This window comes from Astyanax mexicanus, chromosome 8 (genome assembly GCF_023375975.1).
Source record: "Astyanax mexicanus isolate ESR-SI-001 chromosome 8, AstMex3_surface, whole genome shotgun sequence".
Taxonomy (NCBI): domain Eukaryota; kingdom Metazoa; phylum Chordata; class Actinopteri; order Characiformes; family Acestrorhamphidae; genus Astyanax; species Astyanax mexicanus.
In genome coordinates this window covers 32,422,280-32,449,543 of record NC_064415.1, presented here as the reverse complement: position 1 = coordinate 32,449,543, position 27,264 = coordinate 32,422,280, and the positions used below count along the sequence as shown (strand labels likewise).

At 35.0% G+C, this 27,264-nt stretch overlaps 1 protein-coding gene across 1 annotated transcript; it reads right to left on the bottom strand.

The window, feature by feature from the left end:
• Positions 1-17,934: 17,934 nt before the first annotated feature.
• nitr12 (novel immune-type receptor 12) lies at positions 17,935-23,838 on the bottom strand. Its single transcript, XM_022677648.2, has 6 exons — positions 23,752-23,838; positions 23,269-23,619; positions 21,263-21,649; positions 21,042-21,170; positions 18,702-18,757; positions 17,935-18,573 (listed from the first exon to the last, which is right to left on the bottom strand). Exons 1-6 carry the CDS (start codon positions 23,792-23,794, stop codon positions 18,448-18,450), a joined length of 1,092 nt encoding a protein of 363 aa, XP_022533369.2. The 5' UTR covers positions 23,795-23,838; the 3' UTR covers positions 17,935-18,447.
• Positions 23,839-27,264: the final 3,426 nt, after the last annotated feature.

The following is a 27,264-nucleotide window of genomic DNA, read 5'->3' as shown; positions in this document are numbered from 1 at the left end:
AGATAGTAAGACAGTAGTAAACAGAAGTAAACTAGGCCATAAGAATTATAATGTATAGATAGAACTATAGTTTATATTACACATTTATTATTATCATTACACAGTTTCTAAATGCTTGTTATATAAAGAAACTATGAATATTCTTCAGTAAATCCGTGGACTGATATTGGCTATCAGTAATTCTAGTCTATATCTGCTGTTCATTCAATAAAAGCCCCATTCTGGGACGGAACACAGCAAAAACAGGAGAGTTTAAATTTCAGAGTTAAACACCTGAGAGTTGATTTTCACTCTTAAAGTGTAATTTTAACTCTTTCAGAGTTAAATGGTGTTCAGTGTTGGAGTTATTTGACAGAGTTGAATATTTCAGTGTTAATCCCACTAAACCCAATAAATACTGGCCAACTCCACAGAGATTTAATTAAACTCCGCCCAGTTAAACTTGTTATTTGCATCAGTGTGAAATCTTGCCCACCAGGGCTACCTTCCATAGGCTATTGTGTTATACTTTGTTTAATGGTTGTTTGTCTAGCCAGTATATTGTAGGCTATAAGAGCAAGTTACTATCTTTTGTACAGTAAGTTGTGATGAAGTGTTGATAATGCACAAAGAAATACAATGGGAAATTACATGCTAACCTGTCCTGAATGATAATTAAATAATAAAAGGTCATATTAATTGACTAATCTTTTTCTTGTTTATATTTTTTTTAACTCTTTCCAGTGTTAGTGTAACAATTTAGGAAGTTAAACTAATACAAATGTGAGTTTAAAAGGAACTCTGGCTAAGTGTTAAATGTTTAACTATTTTGAAAGTGTTGATTTAACTCCAAAGAGTGTGGACCTATATAAACCCTGAAAAAGAGTTAAAATCAACTCTGTGGGAGTTCATTTAACATTTGCCTTTTTGCTGTGAATGGAGCTTTTCTCACTGTGGAGTGAATAGTTCTGTGCAGCTCCTATAAACAGTACGGTTGTTTGCACGGCACGCGGCACAGAGGGACAGAGGGATTGCGCAAGCTGGCGCCTGCGCAATCTCTCTCTTTCCCGGTTAACGCCCCACGAGAAGCCGATCAGGAAGTGACACGATTGGCCTCACCTGGCTCCGTTGAAATCAGCGGGATGGCTTGGTCCAGTTAATATACACTGTCAATGCCAAGGACCCATGGAAGCAGCAAGCAAGTTTGTAACTCTCAAATTTATCGTCTTTTATTTAGGTTGGCATTTCCAAACATTCATTTATATGTTTACCCTTTGCAAAGAAAACTGATTTTTTTTTCTCTGAAAGTACCTTCGTTTTCCACACACATACACACACACACATGTTTTTGGGTGCAGCAAGTAATACTTAATATCAAGCTTTATTGTTTGGTTAAAAGAAAGATCTCTCTTGTTTTGTTCTTGATCCCTTATCTTGTTAATTGTACTATGTTATTTTTTTGACTGGTAATTAAAAATGCATTACTTTATTGGGGCAAAAAAATAAAAAAAAAATATTTTTTTTTATAAAAATAAAAAAATATTTGAATATATACTCTGTTAAATTTACTTAAGTAAACCCTACTCCACATATTTTTCAGTGTACTATAACAGTGTAACTATATTTGGGACATGTTCACTACACTGAATGCTTAACACTGACAACAGTCCAGAACACTTTATTCCCCTAGAGATCAAAACAAAGCAAAACAAAGTGTTACATTGCACTATACTGTACATTTCCCTTCTGAGAAGGATGACAGGAAGGAAATACTGACACAACATTTTGCACCCTGTATTAAAACATATCATCAGAGCTTTTTAATTTAATCACTTTAATGTACCATACACTGTTAGAGGGAAGCTCTTCAGGAACCAGTGCTAAAACTGGATGTGCAAAATGTACTATATTTTTACAGAGCATACAGAAAACGCAATATATTAAAAATACAGTCTGTCCTATTTTTATAAAGAGCTATATTTCCTCTTGGTGTCTCACAGCTCCATATATGACTTTAGGCTCCACATTGGTCCTGTTCTTTGTAGTTCTCCTCTGCTTATTTTGAAAGGACAGAGCTGCGTAGTTCAGTTCATCTGTCTTCTGTTTAATAATGAGATGTTGTATTTTTAAAATGCTTATCATTCAAACATTAAATGCTTTAAAGTTATTTATGTTAGAAATTAACAGTAAACCACCACCTACATCGTCACCAACATCTGTAGATTCACCTGTTTCACCTGTAAAAGCAAAAAACAAAGAACCAAAAACAAAATGCATAAATAAATGTGGGTAAATTTAAAGAAGAAATTAAAATGTGGATTAATATGGCTTACTTGTACTTATATATAAACTTAAGATCCCAAATTACTTTTTTTCATTATCGTGACTTAACAAAGAGCTTTTTCTCATACATGTTACGTATTTTCTTGAAATAAAAAAGTTCAATCAAAATTAGTTCATTTTCTTCAAGATCATTTTCTGAGATGTAAGACCTTTATGCATATGGATAACATATGGATCCCCAAAACCAAAAATCAAAAATTCATTATTACTGAAAAACCTATTATGTGAAAATCAAAGTTTTTCACATTTGATAAAATAAATAAGTAAATAAGCTAATTATGTAAATGTAATACACTGTGACTTACCTAATCGTTTCTTCTTTAAGACACAACAGAGGCCAATGATGAGCAACACTGAGGAAACATTGGTTGCTGCTAAAACCATCACTAGATACTCAAACACTTCCATTTTTCCTGAAGTAATAAAACAAGATAAAATAACAGTAAAATCAGTACACTTTTCACTGAATTACAAATTGCTAAAAAAAAGTAATTTACAACTTTTTATTCAACATTTTACATTTTTTCATCTAAATAAATCTTAATTCTGAATTAAGGATCTGTACATAATCTTTACTTACTCACTTTAACATTATTTTATTACTAAAAAGGACAAATCATTTTTTTCTTGATGATCCTACCCACCATCTTTCTTTTCATTGTGTTTGATTTATGTGAAGGAAATAATATAATATTAATAAATAATGTATGAAGTTATGATTTTTGAAAGATGCTAAAGCATATCCTAGTATATCTAACTCTGCTAACACTTGAATAAACATGACACAGAAGATATTGTTTTTTTCAATGGATTTAACTTAATGTAAAAAAAAAAAAGTTTACTTTAGGTCATTTTTGGGAAATTTCTATTGGTCCATTCATCATAAAATGCTATCACAGTGTAAGGGACAGTTTGTATGTTCAAATTATGTAGCAAACTAAAAAAACAATGAAAATGGACATTCTTGTGTTTCAAAGGACAGTGAAGATATGCTATGATAACAGCTTATGTTTATAAATAAAATAATAAAACAATATAGTTGACAGATTCTACATTCTAGTGTTTAATATCGTGGCAGGTTTTTTATCAAATGCAAATTTTATGACAAAAGAGGACAAATAATGTTGTTAAAAATTTAAGCTAATCAACATTTTTTACCCACCTTCTTTCCCTCCATTATCTTCAGTAGAATTTGGTGAAACTGCTGTAAAACAAATGGGCGGTACATTTGCAAGTGAATGTGATTTTATGTTTCGAACACATTCTCACCCAGCTTAGCCCTTTATTAGGAAGACCTGTACACCTGTTTTTCTATAAAATTTCCCACAGGTGCACAGCACAAAGTCACGCAGATATGGTTCAACAGATTCAGGTTAAGTTTACGTGAACGTGCAGGTCGGTATCCTCTGCTGAAACGTACAAAAGCACCGCACAGTTTTGAGCTGCGCAAGGCGTATTTTTTTGTGCCCTCATGATACCAAAGAGACACCAAGACCATAAATCCAGATGCGCAATCTGCAATTGAGTGGTGTGCTATAGATCGCTAAAATAGGGTCCAAAATATTGAAATACACTTAAAAAATCTGCAAGAATGGTAAGACAGTCAAATCTACATCTCAACTTCTCACAAGCTCAAAGGAATATTTCTAGCATCTTGTGGAATCCCTATCACAAAGAACTGATGCTGTTTCTAATGTGAAAGTGAAGCTCTAGCCAGTATAAAATGTGTTGTTTCTAATAAAGTGTGTTGAGTTAAGTTTAAGAAGTCAGCACATAAAATTACAACTTTCCAAAACTTGTGCTAAAAGTCAGAATCCAAGGTGTGTCATACTCACCTCCAGTGTTCTCTTCAAAAACCAGCTTACTTCCATTTCCAAAGAAAAATCCATTATACTTATGAGTCCCACAAACATATGTTGCGATGTCGGTTTGTTCCACTGATGAGAATAACAAATAAAAGATGTTTTTCTTTATTGTGGCTCTAACTCTGGATTGGTTTTCAAATTGCTCGCTCATTTTCACATCCTCTGAAAATGTCTGAGCTGTAGCGATACAGAGCGGACTGCTGTCAGTAGGAAATTTGATCCAGAATAAATTGAGCTGTGCAATCGGTTGAATGTAGCACTCGAGACTGGTGGAAAATCCAGGTCGTACTCTCACTGTTTTCTCCGGCTGTGAGAGAAAACCTTCAACACCACGTCCACCTTAAAAATGACAAAATGCACAAAATTAATCTTGTTTCGAATGTCACAAAAAATATAAAATAAATGAGATCATAGCTAAACGAATAAAACAGGAACTTTCCAGCATCACTTCATGAAATCCACATTTTTGGTTAATTATCATCCTTCATAAATGTAGTAAAATGTAAAAAAACAAAATCTTTGAATGTTTTGTACTCTAGGAAAAATAGATCAAAAGTAGTAAAAGTGAATACTCACACTGAACCACGACAAGAAAAGTAAGATATAATAATCCAGTCATTCTCAGAAAAGGTGTAAGAAGACCTTCCTCTCTTCAAGTGTAATCTCATCTAAAAATCTCATCTAAAAACTCCTATGTTAGACGGAAAGTGGGTGGGCAACACAGCAACAGCCACATCAGTACAGAAACATGATTGGAGAGGATGGTTATACAAAGAAGCCCACTTGCAGAGATGTTTGGGACCATTTTTATTTTTTTGTATATATTTATCTTATATTAGGAATATAACTACCATTAGTGGATGAAGTACATGAAGCATGTACATGAGATAAAGTAGAGATACCAAAGATATCTCCAGTAAAAGTAGCAGTACTTTTTTTATTTTACACATCCACAAAAGTATTCGCCTTGAAATGTATTTAAGAAGAATTGAAGAATTCATAATTACCATGATTTTTTATGGAGTTAATTATTTTTTAATTAATTTAATCTAATTAAATAATTAACCTAATTGGTGTGTTATTGCCTACACTCTGAAAAGTGATTTTGTGTTTTAGTCAGGAGAAGTTAATTAAAATTACCAGTCAGTACAACTCAATAAAATGAGTTCAGAGACCTTCAACCTGAAAACTTAAAAAAGCCAAAGAAAAAATGTGATTTTAACCAACTTTTAGTTACTACATTCGTAAATGCTCTTTCTACAGTGTTGGTTCATACAGCTTTCCCATAATGCTCCTGGCATCATATATTTGCATATCAGGCGTGGCCCCTCCTTTACTTACCATCTTTGTTTTGTCTGTTGACCAAAGCTACCTTATCCTAGGCTTGTAAAAGTTTAAAATATGTATTGCTTGTTAAGCTTTGAAGTTGTAGGTTGTAAGAGCAAATTGCACAATGTGTTGGTTCAGTGTTATACTGATTTATTTTCTTTTTGTGCAGTGTACTTATTATCAAGTTGGTAGACAAGACTTTTGCTTATGTTACTAATTTTGGGTGAAAACACTACTGTGTCATAAATTAGCCTGACATCAGTGTCTCTTAAAATGATTGTTAAACTCAAACCCTGAAGGCAATTTCGTATTAGCTAGAACCAAGTGGTGGCTATACATAACTGTTTGTGATATTTGCAACGTAAGGTCTTTTCACATCTGGATCAATTAATGAGTTTGTTTACTTTGAGTGTTTTTCTCCTCGTTTTTTTTTTTTTTACACAGACACAAACCTTAACACACCACAATGCGCCCAACAAACCAAACGAGCCCATTGTCTCCTGTGAACACTGAATGCAGAAAATGTGAGTAATAAATCAAGTTAAACTGCACCTGAACAGCCTTTAGTTCAAACCTGTGGAGTATATTTGAAAGTTGATCAGATCGAGGTCAGATCTTGTTCTTAAAAGAAACAAACCACTCCCAAGTTCATTTGGAACCAGAGAGACAACCCCCTCACAGGTCTTGGTGTGGTTGGTGTGGTCGCACCAAGGAACAAACCAGAGTCCATTTTAAATATACCACCTAGTGCTGATGTAAAAACACCCTTAAATACAAGTTAAAATGTAACAAAATGTTCACAATTTTGTGTTTATTTTCCTGCATCTATGTAACCCATATGTACCATTATTTGTGTAGACATTCTTACTCCCAAAGGTTTAAACTGTTGCAGTTCTAATGGGCCAGATCCCTGCACTAGCCCAACAGGTCAAAAATAATTTAAAACAAAGTGCATGCTTTACTTAGATTTTTGTGCTTGCTTCCTGTTTCTTTTGTTTTTATATGTTATGTTTATATGTAGACATGACTTTTACATTTTCAGATTTCACATAATAAAGTAAAATAGTAAAAAAAAAAGTAAAATATCTGACCTTTAAAAGTAGCAAAAGCCACCCAAAATGAAAACACGGCAGTAAACTAGTAATTAGTATTACGTTTTTGAGATGTTTTGAAAAACAGTTATATATGTTTGGTTGTCTATCCAATAAATGTAAATATGGGGCCAGTATTGGTATCCCAGCTGAGCACCCGTATATCGTTGCTGTCCAATGAAAAACCCTTTTCTATAAGACAGCAACTTTACAGGAGAGAAAAAAAAATTGTAAACTGTCAATGAAAATCAATGTAAAAAGAGTTTATTTCAGGTCATTTTGAAGAGTTTCTATTGGTCTGTTCATCAAGAAATTTTGGCACAGTGTAAGGGACAGTTTGTCTGTTCAAATTTGGTCAAAGTTTGTACCTATTATCATGTTTCACTAAACCTCAAGCCAAATTCACTCCGAATTTCTCCTTTGGGGTTTAGGGTTTAGAATACAGTTCTACAAGTTATGGGTTAGGTTTTAGGTTTAGGTGAAGGTTAATAACGATTAATAAAGAGGTAATAAAATTACACTCACTTTGTAACATTCTTTGATCAAACCATTTGATTTTTGCTTGACTGGGATGCATCAGTGTTTTGTGATAGTACACAAGGTTCTGGCAGGTAAACAAAAATCCCCTCGCTTTTATTTCTGGTACAGTTTGAAAAGGAAGGGGCTTGGTGTTTAAGAGTCATCAGAAAAAAATCATCAAAGAAACTTTCCACTGATGTGATCCTCTGCTTCAGAAGACCCTAACCAGCTGTTAAAATACTCTGCAGACTGGAAGAGGTGTACTACCACAGACAGGACTTTGTACATACTCTGTAGAGCCTTATCATTTGAAGAACCACCAGCCCTCAGGCCAGCCCTGTGGGGCAATACTACACACTAATGGTGAGTTAGTGGTGAAGGCCATGCCCATTATGCAAAGTGAGTGATGCTAAAATCCAAAAGGTAAGAATCATAGGTCATTAAGGTTCATTATAGCTTGACTGTAGTGCTTAGCCAGTATGAAGTCACACTTCACAGTATAGCAAACGGTAATATGCAGTTATGTCCAACAACACTGCAGTTAGTAATCAACTATTTGATAAACTATAACTGAACGCCTGAGGAAAGCTATTGTCCTGGTGGGCAATACTACACACTGATGGTAAGTTAATGGAGGTGAAAACAACATTTATGCCAATAGGAAGGAAAGATGCATGGGTTAATATAGTTCTTTTTAGATTCCTTTCAGCTTCATTGCAGCTCTTAGGCAGCATGAAAACGAACTTCTGAGTTAAGAAAATTTAAGCTTCCACTTACAACCTTTAACACTGTAATCAGCTATCAAATAAAATATCATCAACAATCCAAAGGTGGTCATTACTGCACACAGATGGTGAGTTAGTGGTTGTGTACACACCCATTATGGAACCAGTAGGAACAATGCATGGGTCAATATGCTGCAACTCATTTGAGTTTCATTGCAGCTTGAAATTTGCATTAACTTACACTTCAAAAAAAAAAATGTTTTTTGTTTGTCTTACTGTCATCAGTACATATATACATCTACGACCAGTTTGTTTTAAAACAAAGTGACCATATATTTTTTTTTTTATTTTAAGTCCGATGCACACATGACACAAAAAAAATACTTACAATGCTTAAAAATACTTCTTCTTTTTATAACTTATAACTAGGTAGGAACGGTTAAATAAGATATGGAAAGCAGCCTGGTTGGCAGTTCTACACACCGATGGTGAGTTAGTTATGGTGGACGTGCTCATTATGCAAATAAGTGGTGCTAGGAACCAATAGGGAAGATTCATGGGTTATCATAGTGCTACATTACTTAACCCTTTTAGACCCTGCATCATGAACATCATGCAAGGCAACAGTGGATCAATCTCAGAGATAGAGTTTGATTTACCTGAACTAAAAAGTGCAGGTGTTAAAACTACTCACTCACTAATGTTTGGCAGGTTTACATTGCTACCTTACACACAGCATAAACAGACATCCCAAATTGCAAAAGTTGATTTCAGGGAGGTTACCCCCAACCCCCCCAACCCCGCCAAAAAATAAAAGAAATTAAATAAAATGTCACACACACCAAAGGATAACGAAACTTTACTTTTATGTTAATTATTTTTTAAAAATTCAATTTAGAGTATTCAGAGGTGAAATTAGTTTGATCTTTTTTCTTTTTGGAAGGCCCTGCTTCTGCTTTCCTTTTTTGGGGGGGAGAAAAAAGCCTTTATTTGATAAAAAAAAATTGATTGTTACAATATCACAAAAAATTGCACAACATCAAAAACATTTCATATCTTATTACAATAATTATTAATACTGCCTCCGCCATGATCTGCTTTCTCTCACTCACTGAACAATTCCCGTCCGGGGATGGGGGAAAAACACTGCCTGCCCACACTAAAAACTGAGTGGCTGTCTCACAGACTCTTTTCAGAGAACAGGCCAATCAGAACCCTCTCTGTTTTCTCTCTCTCCTTCCCACACGTGATTAGAGAAAAAAAGCCTGTCACCTGTGTGTGCATTTGGGGCACTGGTTCTGAATTCCGGGAGATTATTTGTGACTCACGGGCATCAGGGAGCCACTACCGAAATGCGGGAGACTCCCGCAGCGTCAGGGAGACTTGGTTTGTCTGCATAAAGCTTAGCTTTCTTATGGAGTGATAAAACATTATGGGATGGATTTTACAGACTGATTAAAACAGATACATGTATACATGTGTTACAGATAGGCTCTGATTTATAATTCTTCCTGGTGTTGCACAGCTCCATATATGACTTTAAGGTCTTCAGTGGTCCTCTTCTGTACAGTTCTCCTCTGTTTGTTGTGAAATGGCAGTGCAGCATAGTTCAATTCATCTGTCTTCTGTTTAATGAGAAATCACATGTTAAACATTCTCATTAAATACTCAGTATGCAGTTATTAATTTGAGAAATTCACAATAAGATACCACCTACGTTGTCTCCAACATCCTCCACTTTACCTGAAAAAAAAAAAAATCATGAATAAAAATAATGCCTTTAATTAATGCACACTAAAAAAAATATCAATCAATCTCAATCAATGTTTTTATTATTTTCTTTATTTTCCTACACTGTAAATGAATACTGAAGTCATCCAGACTATGGAGAAACACATAAGGAATCATGTAGTAACTTAAACGTGTTAAACAAACAATAAGACTATATGGGGTGTTGTTAGCTTGCCATTTCTGAGGCTGGTAATTCTGATCAACTTATCCTGTGCAACAGGAGGCAGCTCTAGGTCTTTCTTTCCTGGGGCCGTCCTAATGAGCGGCAGTTTCATCATAATGTTTTTGATGGTCTTTATGACTGCAATTGAGGAAACTTTTACATTTTTTAAATTTCTTAAAGTGTTGTTTTCTTTACCTAGTTCTTGCCATAATATGGATTCACTCTAAAAAGTGATTTTACGTTTTAATCAGGAGAACTAATAGTATCAAGTTGAGTGAATTTACCGGCCAGAACAACTCAATAAAAAGAGTTCAGAGAACTTTAACCTGAAAAAAAATGTTTGTTGATTCAATAAAAAAAAAAAGTGATTTCAACCAACTTTTAGTTACTACACGTTTCAATGCTCTTTCTACAGTGTTGTATCATATAGCTTTCCCATAATGCTCCTGGCACCATATATTTGCATATTGGGTGTGGCCACTCCCTTACTTACCATCTTTGTGTTCCCTGTTGCCTAAAGCTACCTTATCCTAGTCATATGTTAGTGCTCTATACATGTTTGTTGGCAGGACTTTTTGTTGTAGGCTGTAAGAGCAAGTTATCTTGGTTCTCTGTTACTGGTTGAACACAGTACAGTTTTAGAGTTATAGTGTTTGTCTCTGTGCTTTTGTGGCACTATGCTATCAGTATTAGCAGTTTTTTTATGTTAAATGTGTTAAGACTGCATAAGTTCTTTAAGCCCACAGTACTTGAAAAGAAAAACAGTGGAGTTAATTAAACTATTGTTTTGTGAACAAAACTTGTATAGCAAGAAATGCTACTTTGAGTAAACTAAAATTTAAAAAATATTCTGTTTGTTGTTCAACATATAGTTACATATATTTTCTTCATAGTTTGGATGACTTTAGTATTAATGTACAATGCTGAACTTTTTTGACTGTACTGTATTAACATCCAATCATCAGTCTCAGAACTAATTTTAAGGCTCTTTAAGGTAACTTGATAACTGATATTTGATAACTGATATTTTCTTCAAATTTATTTTTATATTGTATATATTATACGTCATACATATGAATGGAATATTACTAGAAATCAAATAACAAAACAAATCGAGAAATTCTCTCATTGCATTTTCTTTTTTATTAATTATGTTTACACATTTATATTCTTACCTGGTCTTTTCTTTGTTAGAACATGACAGAGACCGATGATGAGCAACAGTGATGCTACATTAGTTGCTGCTAATGCCACCACTAAATATCCAAATACATGTGTCTTTTCTAAAATCACAAGAGAAACAGTTTAAGAGTATTTTTTTTTTAGTAAATTAGCTCATTTTTGTACACAAAAGACCTAATATCACAAAACAGATCATGTTAGGTCATGATCATCATATACAAGTTTAGATACATTATGTTAAATCACAATACATCATGAAAATGCATCATTGTACTATAAATAATTACCCAGTGTAACTGACTCCCAGTAAAAGGATTTCTCAACAAAAAGAGGTCAAATTAATTATTGTTGTAAAACAGAAAGTCATGATTATATCACACCCACCGTCTTTATCTTCATCGTCTTTGGTTTCTGTTAAGAAATGAATAGCAAACAAAATAAAGAATATATTAATAAAAAAAACTGGCAAAAGCAGTAAGTATAGTAAAGCAAATATTAATGCAACAACCCTAAATCTGTTAGAGGTTTATTGGTTGAGGCATAACTTTAAGTGCCATAAACATGCCTGTTACCCATGCACTCTAAAAAGTGATTCTGTGTTTTAGTCAGGAGAACTAATATTATAAAGTTGAGTGAATTTATCGGTCAGTACAACACAATAAATTAAGCTCAGAGAACTTCAACCTGAACACAAATGAAAAAATGTGATATTAAATAACTTTTAGTTACTACACGTGTCAATACTCTCTCACTCTTCCTACAGTGTTGGTTCATACAGCTTTCCTATAGGCTCCTGGTACCATATATTTGCATGTTGGGTGTGGCCTCGCCCTAACTTATTACCATCTTAGTGTTGTCTGTTGCCCAAAGCTACCTTATCCTAGTCATGTTTTGCTATTATGTATGGGGTAATTTTCAGGTCACCATGTTGTAGGCTGTTAGAACAAGTCACCTTTGTTCTGTGTTACTAGTTGTCACTGTATGTTGGCTTGAAGCTACGAAGAACTGGGTGGGATGTTTTTTTTGTAATTTCTTACAAGTCAGTTTAAAAAAAAGTATCATAAGTATTTTTTTTCCAGGTGAAGTTGAAGCCAAGAAGACGTGTGCGCGCACTTGGGGTGCTGAATTTGGCACAACACCAGCTTTACACATGAGGTCAGTTATGAGAACAATAAATTGCAACAATAACAAAATACTGCAATAAAAACAATTTTCTTGTTGTGTTAACAGACTGTGAGGGTTTGTGTTATCTAACGTTTATATTAACTGCTGCCAAAAATCTCTATGAAACGTAAAGTTACATTCTTTTAATAAAAGTATTTTATTCAAAGGATTTTATTTTATGCTTTCAGTAGACAAAATATAAAAACACAGGACCCAAGGCCACCCAATAAGTTTTTTTTTTTCTAACGTGGAGAAAATGTAAGTATACAACAGAATTGACATGCCTAACAACAGTAAATGTAATGTGGAGTAACATGTTTAGATTGAAAAGTGACCTTTATTTGGATTTAACTAATAATAAACAGAAGTACATAAAAGATATATTTTTAATTTTTTTGAATAACTGTGATTCCACAAATGTTGTTCTAAGTCATTATAAGGTGGGCTTTGATTCATTTTAGCAAATATCCCCCCACCCCCCACCCCCCCATGCCAAACCCGCTTCTTTACCTTTGGCTGTCAAGATGCTGAATATGTATATCTATATAAAATAAACAAAATTTATTAAGCCCACAGTACTTAAAAAAAAAACATTTGAGTTAAAAAAAACTTAACTGATTCAAGTTATTACCTAGCTCTGACTGAGTTAAATTAAATGAATATAAAATTGGATATATTTACAACTTTACTGGGTCAAAGTTAAACCAAAGTTAAGTTAAGTTAAGCCAGTGATTTTGTTTTACAGTGTGGAAGTTATATTTTATGTTTATTATTGACTAATAACATTTATTCTGAATAATTAAATGATATTGTGTGTTTCAAATCACGCTGTATTTTTTCACATTTTCAGTCAAATTTCTGCGTATCTATTATTAAAGTTATTAATAACATCAACATGACACTGTATTGACAAAATATGTTATAATGGCTAATGGCAGTATATAATAACATCTGCTTTGACATACAGTACTTATAGCATGTCTACGTTATTGTTTTCAGCAAGAGAAGTGTCAGCATGTTTTATTAGAAATCACAATTTGTTAAAACAAATAAAGAAGATCTGGCCCTAATTCCCAATCTTACATACGAAGAGAAAGAGTGCTCAGTGTAAAGCTCCCTCAACCATCTAAGAATCATCTTAGTGCTAAGAACCCATTGGGAATCCCAGCCCTTAACAGTAATGAACAGTGGCAATCAAAAGATTAAAAATTGCATCTGTTTTATACTCACCATCCTTGTGATCCTCAAAGACCAGTTTACTCCCATTTCCAAAAAAATACTCCCCATAGTTTGATGTTCCACAATAGTAGGTTGCGATATCTGTTTGTTCTACTGAGGAAATTGACAAACTGAAGATCTTTTGATTCCATGTAACTTCAATTCTGGAGTGATTTTCAAATTGTTCACACATTTTTACATCAGCTGAATACATCTGAGCTGTAGCTATACAGACTGGGATGCTGTCAACAGGAATTTTAATCCAGAATACATGAAATGGGAAATCTGGACTAATGTGGCACTCGAGACTGGTAGAGAGTCCAGGCTGTACTGTAACTGTCTCCAGCTGTGAGACAAAACCTTTAACATCACGTCCACCTTAAAATAACAAAATACACAAATTCAGCATATTATTAGGAGAACCTCAAATCAGAATAAAAACAAGTAAATAAAAAATGTACTTACACAGAAACACAGCGAGAAAAATGAGAAATAATAACCCAGTCATATTCAGACAGAGTTCAGGGAGACCCCTTTGTCTTCAACTGTAAATTCATCTCAAATTAATCTCCTTTAAGTTAAGGAAGAAAGGAGGTGGGCTAGGGGGGATTGCCAGTTTTACATGCAGCTATATGATTGGTTGAGGGGGGGTTATACCTACTTTCATGTTAACAAAGATACTGTTCATACAGTACAGTACAGACACTTATACACTAAAAAAATTAGCTTTTGTGTCAATTTAAAGGGCAAAAGTGATTTTGTGTTTTAGTCAGGAGAACTAATATGATCAAGTTGAGTGAATTTACGGGCCAGTACAACTCAATAAAATGAGTTCAGAGAACTTCAACCAGAAAACTTAAAAATATTTGTTGAGCCAATAAAAAAAAAAGTGATTTAAACCAAATTTTAGTTATACTACACGTTTCAATGCTCTTTCTACAGTGTTGGTTCATACAGCTTTCCCATAATGCTCCTGGCATCATATATTTGCATGTTGGGTATGCCCTCTTCCTTACTTACCATCTTTGTGTTGTCCTGTTGTTCAAAGCTACTTTATCCTAGGCATATATTAATGTAACGTTTTTGTTCATTTTCAAGGCGTGGTGTTATAGGCTGTAAGAGCAAGTTACTCTTATTTTGTGTTCCCAGTTGTCACTGTATGTTGGCTTAAAGCTACACCTTAATGCTGCACCTGTGTTATGCTGGCAGTAATATTGGCTCAGATTCCAAAAAAAATTGTAGTTTATAGAATTTATATGCAGAAAATGAGAAATGGATGCAAAAAAAAGATGCAGAGCTTTCAGACCTCCAAGAATGCAAAGAAAACAAGTTAATATTCATAAAGTTTTAAGAGTTCAGAAATCAATGTTTAGTAGAACAACCATGTTTTTTTTTCTTTAAAAAATAATTTCAGATTTTTTCCCATTTTTCACCCAATTTGGCTAGCCAATTGTTCCACCCCTTTCTGCATCCCCATCACCAGTGGTGCCTGTGATTTAGGCAATGATGCTGATGAATCATTGCCTGAGCAGCTAGCGCGCTCGGAGGAAAGCACAGCAAACAGGTTCTGATAGATCCACTCACAGACGCCTCGCGCCACCCGGCAGCACCTTTGAGCGTGATGGAGAGAGAGCGCCATCTACCCACCTTGAGGGAGCAAGGCCAATTGTGCTCCCTCTGGGCACCGGCAGCTGAAAGCTACTGCTTTCAGAGATTGAAGTTTGGTTTTTCCCAGTCTTTCTCTTGGCCATTGTTAGTTTGGTCCCACCCAGGGTCCATTTGTTAGAAGAATACAAGAACTGGGCTAAAGACAGGGCCTATGCTAAATATTTACTTAATTTAATTACTTTAATTAAATTTACTTTATTATTTACCTTTTATTTTCCATTGTAGATGGGCTGCAATTTTTTACTTTACCATACCCCTCTGTTTTACACGTGCATGTCTAGGGGTGGGGCATCCTGGTTCTTGTTAGGCTGGAGGCATAGGGCAAGTGTTAGAGCTACATGACACACAACGTTTTTTTAGTTTTTTTTAGCTGCTCACTCCAATCAGAGGGCTATGAGAATTACTGGCAAGATGGCAGCACCAGCGACCAAAGAAAACCACAAATTTGAGTATTTCCCTTGATAAAAATGACAATAAACACTATATTACCATTGATAAATGTGTAGTTTCAATGTTTTATGGCCATTCTCTTCATAAGAAGCATAAAAAAATCACTAGTATTTTTTTTCAGTAACTAGCTAGCTAGCTAACTTTCACATTCCACCTTAAATAGTACAACAGAAGGCAGATGCTGCAGCATTTAAGATGGAATGGAAAAAATAAAAGAAAATGAAAGCTAATGTCAGCTCCCTATCACAGAGGAATTAAGGAATGAACAATAATCATTCATTTCTTCCCAACCTGCCCCTTTTCTGAAGACATATGAGTTAACCAGCAGTTAGGTTGCTGAACGTTAGTGCCTTATCCTTACCCTTCTAGTTCTGTTCCTCTTTCATACCCCTGCCCCTCTGTACTCATTGAGGACTGTTACCAGGGTATGGAAGCAGATGATAAACAAATTTAAATGAACCAAAAAAAAGTTATTTTTTTCCTTTCACTTACCTCTGACATCTCGTAAAGACAAATTACCTCATAGTTCCCTATCATCCACCGCGTCAACAGTGTATTTTTATTACCTGGCGCCTGCTACACTGATGGGTGTGGTGGTCTGCAAGGCCAACACAATACCAAAGACAGCCCTAAATCCAGCTGCATGATCCGCAATTTATCGGTGTGCTAAAGATAGGGCCCCATAAAGTTCTAACTCTAAAGTATGCTGCCATAATTGCTGAGGGTTGACACTGAATGCTTAGGCCCAATCCCATTTTACCCTTTGGCCCTACCACTTATCCCTACCTCTCTGTTTTGCGTGTGCATGTCTAGAGGTAGGGGTAGTGGTACAAAAGAGAAATGGGATTGAGCCTTACGGTCTACAGTTCCAGATCTAATGCCAGTCCTCTTCATCATACTGCAGGTTGTGTGCTGTAGTACACAGTGTGGTAGGTTTTGGAAGGTTTTAGCAGGGAGAAAAGATTGATATGCATCACAGAACTCTGTCTGTTCCTTGTAGAGCCAGAAATAATGCATGTAGTCACTTGATCTGATGCCCAAAAGGTGCAATCCAGCTAATAAAGGATTTAGCTTTAGCTTTACTAACAAAGAAGGTGATGGAGAGGGAATCTTATACTAGCATCTTTGTTGCCCTTTCAGTGAGGTAAAATAAACTCTACATCTGTGCTAGAGTATTTCTGAGCCCCTGCCTTTTGCCCCACATTTTACACATTGTTATGTTGACCTGAATACAGCCTGTCTTCCAGTGAACTCATGACTACTGTAGAGTTTTCCACTCTGAGACATAACTACAGTTTACACTTTTGTGCTGCTTTTCCCATTTAACTAAATCTGTACCTGGGTTTCATGCAAAGATAAAGTAGATGAGTATTAGTATTGTACATCCTATTGGACTGTTTTTTTAATTAATCTTTAATTAATGTATCAGTTAAATACAAAAGTTAGGGTACAAAAGACTTAAAGCCAAAACACACACACCAACGAATAATAAGAACTATTTTTCGTACACTATGTATTTATTGTATACATTTTCTATTTGTAGCCTCTAGCTTCTCAGCATGTGATGTTAAGGAACTCACTGGCAGAGAGTCAGACTCAGAGTCAAAAGTACTGAAATCTAGTCCAACTCAAGTGTGTATCTCTGACATCTCTAAAAGAAAAACAGGCAATACAAACATGAAATTTAAATGATTTATTTATTATTTATTCTATTATTTTTTATGTCTTTATTTCCATTTTATTTCAATTGAGAGGCACAACTTTAAAAAATGTAATAGCAATATTTAATCAAGAGAAAAGCTTTTAAATGTGCTTTATGAAGACTTAGGCCATCAGGACCAATGTTATGCTATTTTAGTCAAGCCAAGTTAACCCATTAGCACTAAAGTTTTGGCTTAAACACATAATTAATGACCCTGTTTACACCTGGTCTCTTTATGTGTCTAGAGTAAAAGGATTATATTAGGCCCAAGCCACAAATAAGATCAAGCCACATGAAGGTGTAAACACACCAAAAACACATTTTAGAAGAAGTTTATATCAAAACCAACTTTTTGTGTATTTTGTATTTCCAATTGCATCTCAACTGCCCCTATAAAAAATCCACCCATCTGTTTTCTGTGAATCAGTTAAAAGGGTTTGGTCTCAAGAATTAAATGCTTCTATGAGCAGTTTGGATGGCTTACTTACTGTGATGTCACTATAAGAAAACATGCATAGAATCATCCTGGCCCCAACAACAGGATCAGTTGAAGATCCGCCATTTCAGTCTGCTGGTTGAAAACCTCATACAGTACACAGTAGGAGTAGCCAGCAAACTTTGTCTGAGGGAGGGATCTGTACCTGCAGTCTGTGGCAAGTCAGGAGATGAGGTAAGTACTTTCAAATAATGAGTTTTTTGCTTCTATGACACTTAAGCATAAACTAGCTTGTTTGTGCTTTGCCATTTAGCATAAGCTAACACTAGTGTGTGGTAAACGCTTAGCATAAACATGGGGCGTGGCCAGCAACAGCTCATTTGAATAAATACATTTTGATAGTGAGTAAAACTGGAAAGAATAGGAGCTGAGGAGATCTCTTTGATGAGAGTGAGAGGGATTTTGTGCAAATAACTTCATGAACATGTTTTGTGTAGCCCATATACGTATTCTAACTCATGTAAAAAGAGATATAATATGTTCCCTTTAAAACAGATTCAACTCTGATTAATAAAACCACTTCAGGAGGTGAATTGAGATGTTATAGGACTTCAGGACTCATTCAACATCTAAAACTCCTCCCAGTACAAAATAAACACCAGTAATAATCGATGCACAGTGGATGACTTTGCATATTTAATTTCACACTACAGTTGGATTCCAGTCTGACTAAGCAGAGACATATTTGGCTATCATGAGTAAATGCATGTAGATAAAATCTTGTCAGAATACAATTCAGATACGATTGACTCCAGTAGATGTTCAGTTCTGAGCACTTACGGAGGAGTATACCACATTTGTTGTTGTGTCTCTTTGAGTTTCTCGTCTCTTGGATTTCCTTGTAGGGAAATTAAGTGCAGCATAGCTCAGATTCTCTCTCTCAGCATTCTAAAAAATAACAATAAAAAAACATGTACATAATTTAAAAAATACTACAAATTTACATTTGTACATGTACACTGATCTTCAACATTTAATGACTGATTGTAATAAACCTGTTAATAATGATGTTATACCTCATTTACTGGAGAGATGGAAGAAGCAGATGCAGAATATGTTTGCTCTGGATGGCCTGTAAGATATAATATAATAATATTACAGCATCCTGCAATTATTACACTAAAACTCATAGGACTTGCAGTCATAACAAAATAAATCAAGTCATGACCTTTAAATCTGGTCAAAGTGCAGAAAGTCATTCAAATATCTTTCAAATATATTTTTTATATATATTTTTAAATATGTTTTTAAAATACAGTGCTTGACATCTGGAAATAAATGGAAATTTGCTGCACAGCAAATTTCTTGAGTTCAAAAATCTGGAGTTAAACAAAATTGTTTGAAAGTAACTGAGTGAGTTTGTTCTCCATCTTAAACTACAAGTTGAGTTGAGCAGAACTCAACTTTGGTGGTGTAGAGTTTATTTCAGAGTTTATTCCAAGGTGTTGAGGAGCGTGACTGAACGCTCTAATGGGCGTGTCCCCCAATCCCAGCTTACCATCAGTGTAAAGTCTTGTCCACCAGGGCTCCTTCCATGGGGTATTTCATTGTATTTTATATAATGGGTAATTGGTTAGCTGATGCGTTGTTTGCTATAAGAGCAAGTTACCATCTTCTGCACTGTTAATTGTAACAAAGTGCTGCGAAAGCACTAAGAATTGCAATGCAGGATTAAAGTTGCTGTTATATATGGCATAAACTTGTTGAATATGAACTTATCATTGTAATCAGTAATGATGCGTTTTGTTGTCATTTTTACTCGTAAAAGCTCCAGGATTTAAAAATATTACAATGTTTTTTTTTATAATATTGTTTTAATAACACACATTTTTGCATTATTTGTTAACGCTGAATGAACTCCAGCTAATAGCTGTATTTTACTCTAGATGAATATTTTAACTTCCACAACAGTTCAGATTTAACTCCTGAACAGAGTTAAAGGCCAACTCCCAGAAAAGAGTTACTTTAAGTAGAGTGTAAATAGAGTGTATTCTATGGCCACTCATATACACTTAAAATGAGTTGATATTAACTCTCAGGAAGTTTAATCCAAAAAAACAGAATTTGCTATGGGATGCAGAATGTAAATAAAAATATATTATTTACACAATATTTTTTGGATCACAGACTGTAAATGAATTTAACAATTACTTTAAATTATGCTGCAAAAATTACATAGTGTTTATACCAAGGTGATCAAGCATTGAGGCATATAGATAATAAATTAAAATAATTAGTTATTTACAGCATTTTATTTTGTCATTGTAACCTTGTTAAGCTTTACATCAGTATTCTGAGCACATGCAGAGATACAGGGGTTGGACAATAAAACTGAAACACCTGTCATTTTAGTGTGGGAGGTTTTATGGCTAAATTGGAGCAGCCTGGTGGCCAATCTTCATTAATTGCACATTATTGCACCAGTAAGAGCAGAGTGTAAAGTTTCAATTAGCAGGGTAAGAGCACAGTTTTGCTCAAAATACTGCAATGCACATAACATTATGTGTGACATACCAGAGTTTAAAAGAGGACAAATTGTTGGTGCACGTCTTGCTGGCGCATCTGTGACCAAGACAGCAAGTCTTTGTGATGACGTATCAAAAGCCACTGTATCCAGGGTTATGTCAGCATATCACCAAAAAGGACCAACCACATCCAACAGGATTAACTGTGGACGCTGTAAGAGGAAGCTGTCTGAAAGGGATGTTCGGGTGCTAACCCGGATTGTATCCAAAAAACATAAAACCACGGCTGCCCAAATCACGACAAAATTCAACGTGCACCTCAACTCTCCTGTTTCCACCAGAACTGTCCGACAATATATTATTGTGGTCTAAAACCAGGTGTTTCAGTTTCGTTGTCCAACCCCTTTATATACGTGTTCATTGTAAAGCATCCTTGGGTTTCTAGAAAGACACTATATAAGTTGAACTTCAATCATTCATTCATTCATATACTATATATATATATATATATATATATAAATGAATGAATGAAGTTCAACTTATATAGTGCCTTTCTAGAAACCCAAGGACGCTTTACAATGAACACGTATTTTATACACAAGCACATTACACACCAACACTCATCCACACACTGGCGAGAAGCGACAGCCAATAGCGCACAGCGTATAGAACAGAGTTCCAATCCATATCTGGGCACACACATACACACACATTTTTACACACTTAAATTTACATACATACCACACACTTTACACATACACACCAGATCAATTTAGAGTATTCAATTTTCTGGGCAATTTAGAGTATTCAATTTAGCGTATCCAAATTGATCTCCAAACTTCTAACTGGTACTGTACATATGTAAGAATGTAAGATTAAACACCGGCTTACCTGATATGGTAACATTCCTTTTCTTTGCTCTTGTGCACAACAGGGCAGCAATGATAATCAAGCATACAGCATTCGATACAGCCAAGGCGATCACTGTCCAGTTTAGTTCAGTTAATTGTGAATTTGATTCTAAAATGATGAAAAAAATTGCTCAGTATTGGAATTGGCTGGTGTCCAACAACAACTTAAACGAACTTAAATATATATCACTCATCACTCACCAGTAATTTCAAGCCTACTCCTGTTCCCAAACAGTATCTCTCCACATGCAGCTACAGCACAGTAGTAAGTTCCAGCATCAGAGAGGCTGAGGTTGTTCTTGGGGAGTTTGTAGATACAGCTCTGTGTAGGAGAAACAGTCTCAGAGCTTTTCTTACACTGATCACTCCTGTTTCCATGAGTGAAGATGATTCCTGGATGAGATTCTCCTGATCTATGTCTGAACCAGTACACACTGTGATCTCCTGAACAGCTCTCTGTGAGCACTGAACACTGCAGAGTCACTGAATCCCCTGGATGAACTGGATCTTTAGGTTTCAGAGTGTTCTCTGTCTGGTTTGGTGGTATAAGTATATTAAGGTGATATTGAAAGGACTTTAGTGTTGGTCCTAGTGGCAGAGAATGGACAGAAGTAGAGAAAAGTATTACAGTTAGTATAATTTTATTTGAGCAAAATACTATTGTAAATAATAATTTAAATTTGGTCTTTGAGATTTTACAGAAAAATCCAAAATATCAAAAATTATTACCCTGCCAATGACAGTAATATATATATATATATATATATATATATATATATATATATATATATATATATATATATATATATATATATATTTTATTGCTACATTTTAACCACACATATACAGTATACACTTAAACACACACACTCACATTTTACACTACTAGTGCTACTCATTATATTTTCTCACTCAGTTTCATGAGGTAGAGTTAACAGTTGTGCTAAACTTTTTGAGAGTTAGTTATTTGAATTTCTTGTCTCTTAATGTGTTTGAGAGCATCAGTTGTAAAGTTGTGAAGAGGTAGAGTTGGTATACAGTAATAAGCTCTATTTGAGTAATGTTTGTAATGTAATGTACATTACATTTTACATTACATACATGTTATGGCAGAAACTACTCAACTAAGTAAAGAAAAAAAATACTTGAAGGAATGAAGATCAGTAAATTTGAAAAATTTTAAGACATTTGAATCTATCCTCAAGTGTATCAGGACCTCATTAAAAAGGAAAACCATGAGTTACCTCTGTTGCACAGTATAAGTTCATCAGAGTTACCAGCCTCAGAAACCAAGAGCACACCTACATGCTTCACATATTAGTTTGTTTTACGATTTTAAGTTACAAAATAATTCCTTATGTGTTCTGTTATAGTCTGGATGACTTTAGTATTAATTGTAAAAAATGTAAATAAAAAATAAAAACATTGAACTTTTGACTGGTACTGTACCTGTGCAGAATTTGTGAAAAATATTTAACGTCTTAACAATGTCCAGTATCAACATGTGCAATAGGGGGTTTTCATGTGATAAATTGTAGATACATTTTTCAAATATTTTCAATACTGCATTATTTGTAATGTTTATATCCTTAATACTTAGTTTGATACCTTTGCTGCTGTAACAGCTATTATTTTAATGTTTTACTTAAATGATTTAAGTCTTACAAAAAAGAAAGAGCAGCATTTGTAAATGACCCTTTCTAATGGTGTGAACATAGAAAAAATACATCTCTTGCATAAAATACTTAAAATATGAACTTTGTTCCCCAAACATCAGAATTTACTTTTGTTTACCTACTAAAAAAATGGGACTCCATGGTTTCTTTAAGATTTTGATTATATAGAGGCCAAACAAAACAATCCAGTGAAGGTTCTTTTTATGGTTAAAATTGTCCTTTTAATGTTGGGAAAACATTTAATTTTTTTGTACTTTTTAAAGATACTTAAAAATGCCCTAACACCAAATAGTTTTTTTCTACTGTCATAAATGTTTCTTCCCTTTTGGGGTCAACATTTCCCTCTAAAAACTTTTATCTTTCTGTGCATTAAAGTTAAATTAATGTTCTGATAAATTCAAATGATAAATTCAGTTTCTATTTTGTCACATAGACAAAAAATTAAGCAAGTTTAACTCAGTGTTTAAGATTTACAGTGAACTACAGTAAAATTAAAGGTGTGGTAAGTTGCAAATTAAGAATGACACTAACCTTCATATTCAAGGAATATTCCATTACTGAAAACGATGAGGTCATAATCCCGAGCAGCACAGTAGTAAATTCCACTATCAGCTTCTTTTGTGTTTGTAATTGATAAAGTAAGTTGAGTTCCTTTCTTATCCGCTGTAAATCTTTTGTCCTCTTTAAAGGCTCCATGCCGCATTGGAGCAGTGCCAGAATAAAGAGTGATAATGCATGTTGGAGCTTCTCCGAGAGACTGTCTGAACCAGGAGTAGTAGTTCTCATAAAACTCTTCCATTCGACAGTGAAAGGTGACATTATCACCCGGCACAAATCTCCTCAAAGACTCAGACTGAATTATAATGATGGATGAGATCAAACCTGAGAGAAAAAAATCAGTCACTGTGAAAATCTAAATATCAATATATGTTTTTTACATATTCATGCATGTACACTGAAAATATGACAGAAATGTAGGCTAATTAATTACATTTAATATTGTAAATTGCTTACCTGTTTGTAAGGAGAGGATAAAAGCTAGAATAAATGTAATCATGTTTGAAGATCTAATTTAACACAGGCCAGCACTGACATACTGCATGTAAGAAGTGTGTGAGTGAGACCTCAGGGTATGGGGTGTTTGTTTAAGGGCAATTTGAAGGATGTCGGCCAAGACCTCATTGGCTGTTCAGGCTTACTTTTTCCATTCATCATTTGCCTCCAGCTCATTATGTCACTTTGCAGTACAACCAGTTGCATGCAAGCTTTACAGAGGCCTATGGAAAAGTTGGGTAATAATTTCACTATTATTTACTACAAATTTCTCCACATTTAAAGTAATAGACATGCATTTGAATAGATTGTACATTTATTTGAATGGCCCATTGTAGATGCCTCATTGATGCTCAACTATAATTCAAATGCATGTCTGTTAAATGCAACTGAACTCTTAATTTGAAAGTAAATGATTTTTCATTTAATGTAACTCTTTTCCCAACTTTAACACATTTAAAAGAAATTATTTAGGGTTTGGAATAAGATTTTGATTAGGATTAGGTTGTGGTATTAATTCATGTTTTTTTGTCATTATTTTTAATTTCTTATTTCAATATCAGCAATCAACATTTTACAATTACTTTTCCAGTTTAGATTATAAGTATAAACCCACCACCCTTCTTCTCCCCATTTAGCCCTCAACCCGCCCCCCCATCCCCCAACAATCCCAAATATTCTTCCCATACCCACCCACCCCTCATAATAACAATCCCTATCCCCCATGCCCCCACCCCTCTCCACCTACCAAATCAGTGTTCCACCCACCCTAGCAACATTTCTATAGCAGTCCTACTTTAACAAAAGATACTGTAAATTAGATATCAAGTTTTTTTTTTCCACATTAAGAAAGTGCTTGGTCGTGCCGCATTAACTCTTGCTGATGAAAGGGTTCCGCCCAGTTAAACACGTTATTTGCATAATGTGTGTGTCCCTCAGATCCTAACCTACCATCAGTGTGAAATCTTGCCCACCAGGGCTACCTTCCACTGGGTATTGTGTTATATTTTGTTTAATGGTTGTTTGTTTAGCCAATATATTGTAGTCTATAAGAGCAAGTTACTGTCCTCTGTACAGTAAATTGTGTTAAAGTGTTGTTAATGCACTAAGAAGTACAATGGAAGATTACACGCTAACCTGTCCTGAATAATAATTAAATAATAAAATAAAATATTAATTGACTAATCTTCTTCTCATTTATAATTTTTTAACTCTTTCCAGTGTTAGGGTAACAATTTAGGAAGTTAAAGAAATACAAATGTGAGTTAAAAAGGAACTCTGGCAAAGTGTTAAATGTTGATTTAACTCTCTGAAAAAGAGTTAAAATCAACTCTGTGGCAGAGTTAATTTAACACTTGCCTTTTTGCTGTGGTCATACTCCAAACGGTGTAAAATTAACACTTTAGGTGTTGCTTTAACACTAATGAACAACACTAGCATGAGTAAATAGTACACTGCACAGTGTCATATTAACACATTTAACACTGCTATCAGTGTAATTTTTACTCTCTGTAGAGTGGGACCATATATGCTCCAAAGGAGTGTTAAAGTTAACTCTTTAGGTGTTGATCCAGCACCGCTAATTTTACTGTGTACAATCTTCTTAGCTGCAGTCAAGCCTGCCAACCAGATTTTACTGTTTTTTTTTTTCTGTAAAGAAAAGCTGGCAATCATCGTTCAGTAAATGCACCACAGGGTCCATTGGCAGTTGTACCTCCATTTTTCGTTCCAGAGACTCCAGGACATTCCCAAAACATATGAATAAAGGAGCCAATTGTTCCATGGGGGCAGAATGAGCAATATAGATTAGGAACCAGTCCCATCTGATGCCTAATTATGGGTGTTACGTATGCTCTGTGACCAAATTTCAGATGTATAAACTGATGATTTGGGTTTTTTGATGCACCAACAACATTGTCCCAAGTTGGATCCCAATCTACCACCTGTCCCGATTTTGATATGTCCTTATCCCAGGCTTTCATTCCAGCTGAGGTTGTATGTTTCTGAGAATTTAACTACTTGTACATATATGAGACTATCTGTTCTGGGGCATTCTGCATCCAACATAGGATGGGATGCTCTTTTAGATCTGACCCCCAGAGAAGTATTAATTCATGGTTGAGGTTAGTCTTAGTGTCTGATTAGCATGATGGATGGGTCACTGGTGTTGCAATTGTTGGTGGAAAAGGAGTAGAGGAAAGATGGATGGACGCAAATTTAAGGAAGAATAGAACTTAAGAGTGAAAATATGAGCTTGTGTGTCATGGTCTCATCCTGTTTTCTGTGTCTCTGTGCTGTCTTTGTGTTTTTTTTCTGCCCTCATGTTTGTTTATTTACCCTCTTCTGCATGTGCCCTGTGTGTATCCTGTGTCTCTGCCCCGTGCCTCTTCAGTGTGCTCACCTGTTCATTTGAAGCCCCGCCCCCTTGTTACCTGGGCTCAGATGTTTCCTTTTTCCTTTCCCTTTTCTGTGTGTATAATTAGTCCCCTTTGTTCCTGTGTTCCTGGTCTGTGGTTGTACGTCCTTCCCTCAGCCATGTGTTCGTTTGTTTTTTTTATATCCCCATGTCCTCAGTGTTTCCTTGTTTTTTTAGCTTTTTTCTTTGTTTGTTTATTTTGTGTCTATTCTGTGGCAATCTGGCAGATCCCTTTCTCCTCCAGTGTATCGGCAGAGTGCACCTCTCTAAAGGGCTTCGCCAACCGTGGCCAGAGGAGGAAAAGAGGACCGCCCATTCTGGCTCCAGGTACACTCAGCAGTCCCTGCATCAGGTATTCCAGACGGCTTAATATTAAGACTTTTCCCAGTCCTGGGCTCCCTTCCATGTTGATTTAAGGCGTGTCAGTGTGTCTTTGCTATCGTAACCACAGGAAAAGTACACCTTGCACAGCTCAAAAGGCACAAACAGGCAAAAGGCATGAAGTAATTCTATGAATTAATCATGGGTGTGTTTTGGGTGTCACTTGGGTATGTCACTTGTCTTTCCTCTAAGAGTCAGGACTTTGGAGTGTTGGTATCTTAATGGCGCAGAGGAAACTCATGTGATTGTTTACACTTTGAAGGTACGTGAGCAGGTCAGAATAACAGCATAAATCTTTTTAAGGATTTAGAAAACAATATGTAACAACAAAAATAATAATTATTAGAATACAAATAATTATTTTGAAATGTGTGACAGGAAATCTTTCATGACTAAAGGCTTGTGTGTGCAGATGTTTAATAATAGACAGGTAAAATGCAGGAGTATTAAATGTTATATGAATTATATATATGAGCTGATACTGCTGGGTAAAATAAATAATAGGAAATATATTGATACATTAAATCTGTATGGTATCTACAATATAGTACAATATATAAAAGTACACCCACAGCTTCAGTATGTAGTATACCCACACCCACAGCTTCAGTATGCAGCATCTTAAAATGCTCCTTCCACTGGAAAGAGAGAAGTTGAGTGATCTTGTGCACTTTAAC